The 12,123-nt window shown below is 48.2% G+C and overlaps 1 protein-coding gene across 2 annotated transcripts; it reads right to left on the bottom strand.

Annotated features, from left to right (window-relative positions):
• Positions 1–1,348: 1,348 nt before the first annotated feature.
• Positions 1,349–10,981, bottom strand: Tm2d3 (TM2 domain containing 3). 2 transcript variants are annotated; one of them, XM_006975832.4, is made up of 6 exons: positions 10,864–10,980; positions 10,502–10,594; positions 8,940–9,097; positions 5,436–5,610; positions 4,266–4,341; positions 1,349–1,670 (listed from the first exon to the last, which is right to left on the bottom strand). In XM_006975832.4, the coding sequence occupies exons 1-6, from the start codon at positions 10,952–10,954 to the stop codon at positions 1,505–1,507; spliced, it is 759 nt and encodes a 252-aa protein (XP_006975894.1). In that variant the 5' UTR covers positions 10,955–10,980; the 3' UTR covers positions 1,349–1,504. The 2 variants fall into 2 exon arrangements, with proteins under 2 accessions (XP_006975894.1, XP_006975893.1); XM_006975831.4 differs by lacking the exon at positions 10,502–10,594 and having other exon boundaries at positions 10,864–10,981.
• Positions 10,982–12,123: the final 1,142 nt, after the last annotated feature.

Raw genomic sequence — 12,123 nt, 5'->3', positions numbered from 1 at the left:
TTCATGACCATGGTTAAGTCCTTGACTTGTTCCACCTCCTGCGCCTGTCCAAAAGGAAAGGCTTACAGTCTTGAGCTAAGGAAGGGGAGGAGGAGATCATTGGCAAGGGGCTGCCTCTTGAAAAAAAGTTATTTTCTACAGAAACACCTGTTCAAGCAACCTCTCGGAGAAGCAACCGCCGGCGCCGCCGTGGTCTGCACACAGCGGGCTCCTGGGTGAAAGGAAACTCAGCTTGGCGATGTCAGCAGACAGCACTGGAACATAAACGTAAGGGACACGCGCCTTCTAGTGACCAGAACTGGAACTGCTCCCGGCTACACCCACACCCCTAGTCAGAGATGTGATGACTCCCGTTCTTAAAGGATCCTTGTGCCACAGTGACCTGATGGCACTTGCAGGCAGCCTACACTCACTAAATCATCTCCAGAAGGTTTGTCTCTGGGATTTTCTTCCTTTGAGACAGGGTTTGTCTCTGCAGACAGTCCGGCCTGAAATGTACTATGTAATCCAGGCTATCCTCAGAATCCCTGGGATATATTCCCTGCCTCGGCCTCCCAAGTGCCGGGATAAGGCACGAGGTAGCACAGCCAGCCACCCCTGAGACTTGCAGAAATTTTCCCAGAGCTGTTTTACAGCTTTTAGATCTGGCATGTTGGCTAACAGTCTTGTGCAGATATGAAGTGCAGACCGTATAAAACCAGCGCTAAGCAAGGCTCCTTTTGGACTAAATTGCTATTATTTTTCTCTCCTGTGAAAGGCCTAGATCTGTAACCACTCAAAAATACTTGTCACACAGAAGTACATTGTTTTTTACACACTTCCATTGTGTCAATGATCCAGATAACTATGACCGACTCCCTGTTAGAATGGAGGGATGTGCTGAAAACAAAAATCAACGTTTTACTTCTATAAGCAAGCCATGATAATATTCAAGACATTCCAACATGGGGAACACAAAAAGCTGTTCTAGACTTACTGTGGTCTACAATTCTATTCATTTTCAGTACTCTTGCATCTGCTTACGTTGCTGATAGAATCCAACACGGCAAAGTCAACCCAGAATACTCTACGGAAAGCTCATACTGTGACTGTGTTACACTCACGCCTTACAGATGATGGAAGTCTATGGGAATAACTTGTCCTGGCAGAATAGCCCCGCCCCCTTCCGATGGCTGAGCTGAAGGACTTGAAGGTGGGAGATGAAGGGACAGAGTGCGTGCGACTCAGGCAGGACTGTCAACAGTGGACTTTCCACCATTTTGTTTTTCTGGCTTTAAGATGAACTTTTTTCACAGGAAAAACAAAAAAACAAAAAGGGTTTTGGGGAAATAAAAAAACAAATTCTAGGTTGTGATTCAGTGTTCCATTTCTTTATTTTACCTTCATCAAGGCAAGCCAAGTACAGATGCTGTACATTAAAAACATAAATACTCCTCTCACACCACATCCATCTCCACACGAAGGATTTGTTCTACACGCTGCTCTCTGAAGCACATAATCACAGTTAAATGTACAAAGAGCCATCCGCCGGTCCTACATAGCCAACTCCAATCAGCAAGACGTCGATTAGCGTCCATATTCCCAGGCCACCGAAGCTGAAGAGCTTGCCGAGGCCTTCTCGCCACTGGCCCAGGTAGAAGCGATCTGCTCCAAATCCCCCAAGGGTGATGCTGCAAAAGAAACACAGAATGGCCCCGACTCCGTAAGTGCAGCCGGGTAGTTACCACCACAGTAGGAAAGGGCTCTGAGAGGATCTAAGCCCCACAACTACACATTTACACCACCAACTCATCATGGCCAAGAAGACTGCCAATGACAAACAGAATTCAGCATGTGCGACACCCTGGGTTCGATTCTTGGTAGCAGGGGAAATCAGGAAACACACAATTTTGAACTCTGCTGAAATCACTGCTTTCTCGCAGCAGGGACCCAGCCTGCAGAGTGCTGGTGTGGAGTCAGGAACTGACTCCGGAGGCACTGACTCCTGACAGACCCAGATCAAGTCACCTCATCTTAGTTACTTCCCTCTCAAGATTTAGCACCGAGTCTTAGAGTCCCTTTAAATTCTAAGATCTAACAAGGTTGGGATGTGACGGAAAAGCCCAAAGCATACGTAACAGTGCAAAGGAGAGGAGCCGTGGTCCAGCTCTGACAGGTACCCACCCACAGCCAAGTCTGCTGGTGTCCTAACCCTCCCCCAGTGCAGAGCAGTCTGTATCCGCAGGAAGGTTCTGCATCTCAGCCAACTGAACCAAAATACTCGAGAGAAAAAGCCCCGCGTCTATATTGAAGAACAACCTTTCCCTGTCATTGTCCCCTAAACAACAAATGAGCAGCGTTCACACTGGACAGCGTAAGCCGTCTCCATGGAAGGGGACGAGATGGGATGTACATGGGTCCGTGCAAGCACTACACTATTTGGTAAAAGGGACTTGAGCGCCAGGATTTTGAGATCAGGGGGCTGCGGAACCAACAGCATTTTGGAGCAAACCCGCAGACGTGTTCTCTTGAGAGTGAACGTTCTGAACAACCTATGTTGAGCTGTGACAAAAAGCTTCCATGATTTCAGTCACTGTTCATTGTAAAATGTTGACGATGTAAGGGATCCCAGGTGACGGGTGTCACGGGAACTCTCGATCGTGTTTGCATTTTTTCCATCAGACTAGATTATTTTACATTAAGATGAGATCTGGTCTGTTGTTTCACGGGGCCTGGTGGCTCACACCTGTAACCCAGCACTTGGAGGCTGAGGCAGGAGCGTTGTGAGCTCCAGGCCAGCCAGGACTACACAGCAAGAAGCTATCTCAAAAAGCAAAGTGAACGAACAGAGCATCCTGAAAGCCATGCGTTTTAATCTCAGTCACTGCAGACAAAGCCCACGGACAGCCAGTTCCTGGACCGTATCTGTGCTCTGAGTTTTACCGTGTATTCCTCGGTTAGCTTTCAATTACCTTTTTCCCTGACAGGTCCTCCTCTGTCCTCAGCCTAGATCCTAACACAGAGGCACTGTCGTCACCAAGGGACTTCTGGCGACGCCCAGGGAGAGTCTGATCACCAAAACTGGGTGTCCTGACAACTGCCAGCAGGCATTCCAGCAGGTACAGGGCAGCCCCAGACAAAGAATCAGCAGTGGACAGATAAGGAGCACTGCCCAGTGTCACACTGCAGGCCTCAGGGTCTCGGGCCTGATCCAAGACTTCAGATGTGAAGGGCCCAACTTCCCATCAGTCATTTCTCTGACGTCCCTCCCGGTTTCTCCTTTCATGGGAAGAGCTGGTCCACTCTCTTCCACACTGTGAACAATTTAGTAACACACGAGTGTGTTTTCTCTCCTTTTTGAGTGTAGTACATGGTGTGTGTGTGTGTGCGCGCGCAGAGCAGAGGCCAGAGGCTCACTTCAGCGGCCTCGCTCTATTGGTAATTACTGTATCACTTGACTGCACCCGAGGCTCACACCAGCCCCCGGGAAGCACCGGGACCCAGAACTGGCTGCTGCAGTGGGTGCTGGGAATCTGAACTCAGGGTCTCAGGCTCATGCAGCAAGCATGCCACATACTGAACCGTCCATCTCCCGCCCAATACGCACTCACTTATAGGCAAGAGTTGTAGGTGTACAACTGTCTAGACAGTAGAATTATAGGTAATGTAAAACTTTTTTTGGGGCCAGCAAGATGGCTCAGTGGCTTCAGGTGCTTGATTCAAAAGTCTGGTGACCCCGGGCTCATCCCCAGAACCCAAGAAAAAAGGGAAGGAGAGAAACGATTCCACAGGATTGTTCTCTGGCCTCCACATGTATGCTGTGCAAACACTCATACACACTCATACACACACACACACACACACACACACACACACACACACACACACACAGCAAAACCAAAATGTTTAAATTATTTTCTTTTTTTCCTAGTTTTCAGTTCGAGCACATTCTACTCTACAGTAAATTACTTACAATATACATTACAGACCTGTTTCAAACAGTCTACACTAAGTATTTAGTGGTTCAGGTGGGTTCAGGCTGTGAAACCCTGGCTGTCTCTAACAACGTGACAAAGTGTCACAGGAGTTCCAGCATGTCACATCTGGGGGTGAAGGGAAGCTAACGCTGCCCTCCACAGAGTGTCCCACCACTGTCTCTTACCATCTACCTACCCTACGTGGGAGGCTCGGGTGAAGACGAGCCCGGCTGAGTATAACGTCTGGAAGATCCCATGGACCCCAAAGAAATCCCAGGAGCATTTCAACTCAGCAGGACCAAAGCGTACCTCAGAGCCAGAGCAGTTGACCACTTATAGCCTCCGGTCCAGTTGCAGTAGAGCAGTTTTGGGAAAGTGCGGTTACCTTAGAGAAAAAAAAATTATACTGAAACACGGGCACATAAAATACTACTCTCACAGGACTTACGTATGAACAATGGTCTTGTAATTTAGAATTTGAAAGCAGTTGAAGTCTCCTTACAAAAACATTTACTACGTCGAACAGCATAAAACAAAATCCTCGTCATTTACTGAACAGATGCGGTGCCTACATAAGTTAACTTAGGGCTAACCATGTGGAGAGAGATATAAAACCGAATCTACCTTATACCATCTACCAAATGAATTCCAGAAGGATTAGAGACCTAAATATGAAAAGCCAAACTTGGGTTTTAAAAGAAAATGCCTTTTATCTCTATGTACCCAGAGTAGGAAACCAATAAAAACACAAGGTAAAGGGCTGATTCTGAAAGTAACTTAAACTTCTGACCCTAAGTGCATTTTCGACGTTCTGTCTGTGAGGGCTGGAGAGATGGCTCCAGGGATAGAGTGTGCATGTGACGTGCACACAGCATGAGAACCAGAGTTCGCATCTCCAGGTCTCATCAAAAAGCGGGGCAGGCATGCTATCTTAGCACTGAGGAGGCAGGGAGAGGAGAGCCCCACCCGCCAAGCTGATGAGCCAGAGCTGGAACTGGATTCTCCTCAACAGAGTGGAGAGTAATCAAGGCAGGCACCAACACCAGTCCCAGGCCTCCACCCCAACACACAATGTTCTGTTTATCAAAGACCTTCCAAAGAAAATGGAGTTCAGAGCCTGGAAAAGGACCTGGGCTACAGAAGGTTTCTCCGAGCAGTGTAAATACACCCCAGCCGCTGTCGGTAGAAGACAGCAGTACTGGAAAAGAGCAGTGCGGACTATCCACTGCTGGGAACGTTAACGGCGGCAGCCGTTCTGGAAGACCAAGTTACGGGGAGACGGACACTCCTGAAAGGAGGCAGGGACTAGGTCCAGAAGATGAGTCACCTCTGTGAAGACAGAGCAAGAGGATGAATGCGAGCCACGCCCTCAGGTGGATAAACATGCCATCAGTACTGTGCGCTGGCTAATCCCGTGAGCTTCAATTTGTTTCAGCCTGAGATAGTTGGTTCACAGTTCCCTCGAACTCTGCTCCTTACCCAAGCAATGAATGTGGTCTCGCACTGTGCAGTTGGCGAAATAGCGCTGCCGAGGACAGGCCACTGTCATGCAGCTGGTGGAGTTGGTACACTCATAGTCTGTTTCGGGAAGCTGCCAGCAAAACCTGCAAGTCATGTTGATGATGAAGTTCCTCTGGGGTTTGAGGTCTTGATCCTAAGGACGAAAGCACAAAGTGAATCGGTTATAATAGGGCAGCTTGCTACAACATCAATAGACCACAGTCACATGACACCACATCTCTAAAACATTTATATTTAGGACCTAGCAGTAAGTAAAGGAAGCAGGTTCATAAGTAGCATCAAGAGGAAAAAACATCTATATAGTCTACCTAAAGAAAAACGGCTTTGGACTAGGTGTGGTGGTGCATGTTTTTAACCCCAGCCCTTGGGAGGCAGAGACAGGTGGATCTCTGTGAGTTCAAGGCCAGCCTGGTCTACACAGTGAATTCCTGAACAGTCAGAGTTGCATAATGAGACCCCTTCTTGAAAACACAAAACAAAAACAAAAAAAGAAAGGACGGACAAGGGTAAAGGGTCATGGCAGCGTACGCCTTGACACCCAACACCGCAGAGGCAGAGGCAGGCAGCTCTCTGAGCTTAAGGCCAGCTGGGCCTATGCAGTGAGTTCTAGGACAGCTAAGGCTACACAGAGAAAAGAACCGGAAAGAGTTATTTCAGAGTGGCAGTTCATCACTTTCGTTAACGTTTAAATAATGCACATTCCTAGTTTTATAATACATAAGGAGGCTGGAGAAACGGCTCGGGTTGAGGACACTGGCTGCAGACAGGGTCCCAGGGTGCAGAGTGGGTGTGGACACCGGCTCCCACCCCAACCAAGGAACTATCTGCAACTGACACCCATTTCCAAGCGAAAAATTACTCCTCCCCATCCGTCTCTTTGGTATACTGACTATGCTTCAAGGGAGGTTCCACGTCCAGGAGTAGATGATGGCCAACACAAAACCACAAAACGAACTCAATGGAGATTTTGTAGACCTTTTGTCTCAAATAGCTTTGTTTGGACATTTTTTGTCTTACTGGTCTTTTGCTTGTATAATAATCTGTTCCAATTTTGTGTGTGTGCATTTTATTTGAGAGAGAGAGAGAGAGAGAGAGACAGAGACAGAGAGAGAGAGAGAGAGAGAGAGAATACGCACGCACATGTGTTTCTTGGGTTTCTGCTTATTTTTAAAGAGAGAAAAAAAGAGTGTGGAGTTGGGTGGGGTCAGAGGTGGGAAGGATCTGGGAACAGGGGAAAAGCATGATCAGAATATATCATTAAGAAAAATTTTTTTTCCATTAAAAAAGGATTCCCCCCCCCCCCAAAAAAAAATGCAAAAGAACACTGGCTGTTTTTCTGGAGAACCCAGTTTTCATTCCCAGCACCCACATGGTGGCTCACAACCATCTCTAATTCCAGTTCTAGAGGATCTGATGTCCTCTTCTGGCCTCCAAGGGCACCAGAGTCATGTGGCTGCACAGATATGCATGCAGGTAAAACACCCATTCACTGAAAAAAATGAAGAAGGACAGAGGAGGAAGAGAAAGAAAGCGGTGTGTGTTTGTGAGAGAGAGAGGGAGAGAGGGAGAGGGAAAGAGAGAGAGAGAGAGAGAGAGAGAGAGAGAGAGAGAGAGAGAGAGAGAGAGAGAGAGAGAGAGAGCGCACGCGCTCTATGTCACCTCAGCATGTCAGGGCTCAGGAAAAACACAACATGGAGAGCCTGAGTTACTGCCATCATGTGGCTCTCAGCTGGACTGCACTCTAGCTGACGTGTCAAGGGCTCATGGAGTAAGTAACACCCCAAAAGACTGAGTCAGGAAAGAGCAGATGCAGCTCAGAACTGAGGTGAGGCCCTGCATGTGCTTTCTTTACATAAGGACCAGCCTGGGGCCAGAGCTCAGTGTCTCTCAACAAAGACCATCACCTGACCTTTCCATCTACCTGGCAGGTTCACTCCCTTACTTCCCAGAGAGCTGCCAGGTATCCCATGCCTCTCCTCAACCCATCTTTACACCACTAGGAATGAGACAGGACAGAGAGAAGAAGGACCTATGGGAACATGGGGGAGGGAACAAAGCCCCTTGCTCTGGGATCTGGTTTGTTTCCTGCAGGCTGACAGCTCTTAAAACCCAAACTGTCCACAGAGGCAGTGTCCTTTCCTTACTCGAGGCCGTGACTGGACCTCCATCAGGACTCCTAGGACTCCTCTCCATCCAGCTCTAAGTAGCACACTCCACGGAACCACTGCACAAGTTCATTTCAAAGGCCAGGCTGTAGGAGAACTAAGTAAACCAGCTCATACTTTGCATTTAAATTTTAACCAGGGAGTCTTCAAATCTTGTTGTAAATGACAGCCTTTAATCATGGAACTTAGAAAGTTACACAGCCACTGTGAAGACACCTAAGAGCAACACTGTCTTAAGTACACAGTGTCCTTTTCTTGACTCTCTCTCAACACCCATTCTGAAGTCTACATGCACATCACATATCCCTACTTTAATAAACACTGCTTCACTCTGGCTTGGCCTAGAACCTTCTCTGTGGTCTAGTCATGGATATGGCTTTATCTAAGTGGGAGGTCCCTAGCAGGGCACTGGCCACAGTGCTATGCTGCTTCCCCACCGACAAGACTGATCCCTTTGTAAGCTCACCTGTGGTAAACAGACATTACCATCCCTCTGAGGCCCAGTTCTCACTAAGAACACAGAAGCTCATGAGGGACTTAGGTTAGTAAACTGACACCTTCCATCCCCACAGAGCAACACTGGTGCCCAACAGCCTGTCTTAACATTAGAACTCGCACCACAGGGCTAACTGGTGTGGAAGGAAGGGGAAGACTATTTATAGTCCTGTTTATCTCAATGTGTGTGGTATGTGTGTTCTCATGTGTGGTATGTGTGTTCTCGTGTGTGCATTTGTATACCTGCGTGTGGGGGACAGAGGCTGACATCCAACATCTTCCCTGATAATTTTCTACGGAACCTGGAGTTCCAAATTCAGGTCCTTAGGTTTGCGCAGCACTTGCTTTACTGACTAAGTTGTAGATTCAGCTAGAAGGGCTAGCCAGCCAGCCTTTAAGGTCCTCTTGTATCTGCCTCTCCAGCGCTGGGATTACAGGCCACACAGCCATGTCTAGAGTTACACGGTGCTAGGGATCCCAACTCCAGCCTTTGTCCTTGCATAGCAAGCACCTTACCAAGTAAGATATTTTCTCAGCCCAGGACTTTCACTTTTGGAAAAAATAAAATGGCAATGGGTCAGGGGTTGTTGAGGGCAGGGCTTCATGCATGCTAGCATGTGTTCTACCAGTGAGATATACTCCTAAAACCAAGTGCAACATTTAAATAATACTCTGTAGTGCAGTCATAACAGACCATAATCAAATCATTTCCGGATATAGCCTGGCACACGTCTGACCAGTGTACGCTACATTTTTAACACTACACTCCATGCAGTTGGAATAAGTAAACTGCAATACTTACAACGCAGGTAACAGAAGGTTTCACTGTACAGTCAAAAGTGACAGGCTTCCCATAAGTACAGGAGAAATTGGTCGCACAGTCTATACAGTCTGCAGGAAGGCGGCTACACAAACCATTGCTTGGACACTTCATCATGTAAGGGGGGATTTCAGTACTTTCTATGAAGAGTGAGCAGAAGAACAGTGGAAGACAGAGGAGAGACCAATCATTAGCAATGAAAGACAATTTTCTAAGGTGGAGAGAGCAACCATTAGCAATGACGCATGTACTGGAATGTAAACAGCATTGGGACCCTGGGACACCTGGGATCTAACAGGGTTCTGTCACCAGCTAGCTATGACCTGGTAACCTGTGTGACATTAGGAAAAAGCATTTCATCCCTGTCTCCCAAGTGGTTGTGAAAACTCAAAGTGCTCATTGACAGATAATTCAGGGAAAGTGCTGGGTCCAAGTTCAAGACTCAGCAGCTACAGGCACAGATGAAAAACTAAAGCTTGGACAAGGCAGAGTCTGCAAAATCCCAGAGGGAGTATTTGACAGAACTGGAACCGGATCACACATCTCTTCAAATCCAATCCAACGTCCGAATTTATTGGTAGAAAAATGAAGTCACTGGCACCCAATTCTAGAAAATACTTTTATTAGCATGTATGCCCAAATAAAAATCGTGAACAGCAGGGCGGTGGTGGCGCACGCCTTTAATCCCAGCACTCGGGAGGCAGAGGCAGGCGGATCTCTGTGAGTTCGAGGCCAGCCTGGGCTACCAAGTGAGTTCCAGGAAAGGCGCAAAGCTACACAGAGAAACCCTGTCTAGGAAAAAAAAAACAAAAAACAAAACAACAACAACAACAACAACAACAACAACAAAAAATCGTGAACTACCTCTGCCAGTTTCAAGTCCAAGTCACCAAAATAATGGAACTTCAAAGAGATGAACCTACAGGACCAGCATCCGTTTAGCAAAACAGGAATACTTGAAAACTGCCCTAACATGGCCAACTCTATAAAATATCATTTCCCCCTATTGTCCCTATTTCCATGTGGCCTGAGGCTGAACGGTTCAAATGGCAAAACTGAAATGACCATAGGTCATGCTAACTACAGTGGCCTGAAAGATTGAGGAAACGAAGGCCCTAGAGCGTAATTGCCTCAAACTCCCAACAGCCCGACCCCACCCGGGTTATACTCCAGGTATTTATCCGGCCCTTCTTATCCCTGTGTATGCACAGCAATAGGGAGGCATTGTAGATTTTTTTTTTAATGCAAAGGAAAACAGCAGTGGTTAAGGAACTAGGAGACAGCAGGAAATAATAAATAGAAATGAGGAGCGTGGAGCTGGATGAAGAGGTGAGTCGTAGATTTCAAAAAGGTATCAATATCAGAACGGTCCACTGAAAGCGGCTATCTGCCCCTAATTTACTTATCTAAACAACAACACATCAAATAGCTAAAATCAAAAGGTGACTTCGGATACTGAAGAAACGTTTATCGAAAACAGAGAGAAGAGGGAAACCTACTCGATATAAATATGCACATTTACTAGAATAGAAAACGTCTAGTACCTGCTGCCCTGGGGACTACTGTGAATGTGCGTGTTGGGCCCGGATCCTTTATTGACTGAGCCAGCGGCTGCGAATGCTCTAAATTTAAGGATCCTACAATTAGAGAAACACGTTATCCTGGGATATGGTACCCTTGGTTTGTGTGCTTAACAGGTAGGGGCTGCGCAGGGCAGATACGGTTCATGAAACGGAAACAACCAGGTCGACTCGGGTTCCGCTAGGGAACACCGGGCTTTCTGGGCCGGCTGCGCGGCCTCGGCCCGGAGGGCTGCGGCGCCCGGTCGTCTGTCGCCGGCCTCCCGCGGGTCCTGGGGCCCTCGTGCCACCAGCTCGCCCGGTGCAGCCCCCGGCCTTGAACTCACCATCGCCCGACAGAATGTAGCACTGGGAGAGGAAGAGCAGCACGCGGGACAGACGGCGGACAGACCGCAGCGGCTCCGCCGCAGCCTCCATCTTGCCGGTGCGCGTGCGCACTTCCGGGCCAGGAGGCGGGGCTGCGGGGAGGGCCGGAGGGGGCGTGGCCGGGCGCGGCCCGCAGGCGCACTGCTGCAGGGCTCCGCCCGCGGGCATCGCAGGTTCTCTGCACCGATGCTGGGTGGCATCTCAGCCATGGCAAACCTGAGTACTGTTGGTCAGGGGAATTGTGTGGAACTGGGGCCCCGCAGCGGCAGGAGGTGGCTCGGACCTGAATTGCCCTCACGCCTTTTGAAGAGGCGTCCCTCTCTTTCCACTGGGCGTCTGGGAGACGGTGGGAATGTTAACCCATTCTATTTCGGCTGGCCAGTGCAGCTAGGGAAGTAGCTCCAAGAGGGACAGGTGGCTGGGGTCGCAGGCGCCAGGAACCAGGAGCCTGCTTTAGGTTTCACCAGTCTAACTTTGAGGAGACATGCGGTTCATACAGTTCCTCTGAGACTGGGAAAAGCAGGTCAGGCCTCAGGGGCCTGGGACAAGAGCCAAGGGTTTGGGATTTTCATGTAAGAGAGTCCCAGCCCTGCCTGGCCAAGAGAGACCACCAACCATGAGAGACCACCAACCATGAGAGACCACCAACCATGGAGAGGAGAGCTGCTCGCATTGACCTGCACTGTTTCCATCACTCATACCTCAGGAAACATGTTATTGATCTGCCTCTCTTCTCTATGCCTGTATTTTGTTAACATGCACTTTGGGGTCCTCAAACTACCCATTTCCCCACTTGCACATCTGGTAAGTGAAAAATTACATGAAATGGTGTCTGGCATTCAACAAACCCCGAAATAAATGTTAGCTTTAAAAATCGTCACAATTTCCACTCTACACCATCACACTGATCTCATCTATGACACTAACTTAAGCTTCATTCTTCACGTTCCCAGGAAGATAGATGATTAATATGTTAAAGACAGATTCCTTTCTGCATCTAATTTGAAGTCTGCAGCATCTACTGAAATAAATTTGTGACTAAATTCTCTTTGGCATAAAGCTGTTTTAATTAGGTTCCAAGACAGTACAGTTTGGACCTAATTAAATCCTTTCATTTAAAATCAGAAATACAGGGGCTGGAGAGTGAATCAGCAGTCAAGAGCGCTGGCTGCTCTTTCGGGGGACCTAGGTTCGATTCCCCACACCACGTGTCTGCTCAC

Source organism: Peromyscus maniculatus, chromosome 1 (genome assembly GCF_049852395.1).
Source record: "Peromyscus maniculatus bairdii isolate BWxNUB_F1_BW_parent chromosome 1, HU_Pman_BW_mat_3.1, whole genome shotgun sequence".
NCBI lineage: Eukaryota > Metazoa > Chordata > Mammalia > Rodentia > Cricetidae > Peromyscus > Peromyscus maniculatus.
This window is presented reverse-complemented; position numbering and strand designations above follow the sequence as displayed.

What these genes read in the sequence shown, in the direction of transcription:
- Tm2d3 (XM_006975832.4), bottom strand. Translation starts at nt 10,954, where the DNA reads ATGGAGGCTGCGGCGGAGCCGCTGCGGTCTGTCCGCCGTCTGTCCCGC. An exon ending in AGTAGTCCCCAGGGCAGCAG is followed by an intron (nt 9,098 to 10,501) that starts GTACTAGACGTT and finishes CACTCTTCATAG; the next exon opens with AAAGTACTGAAATCCCCCCT. An exon ending in AGACCACATTCATTGCTTGG is followed by an intron (nt 4,342 to 5,435) that starts GTAAGGAGCAGA and finishes TTTTTCTCTAAG; the next exon opens with GTAACCGCACTTTCCCAAAA.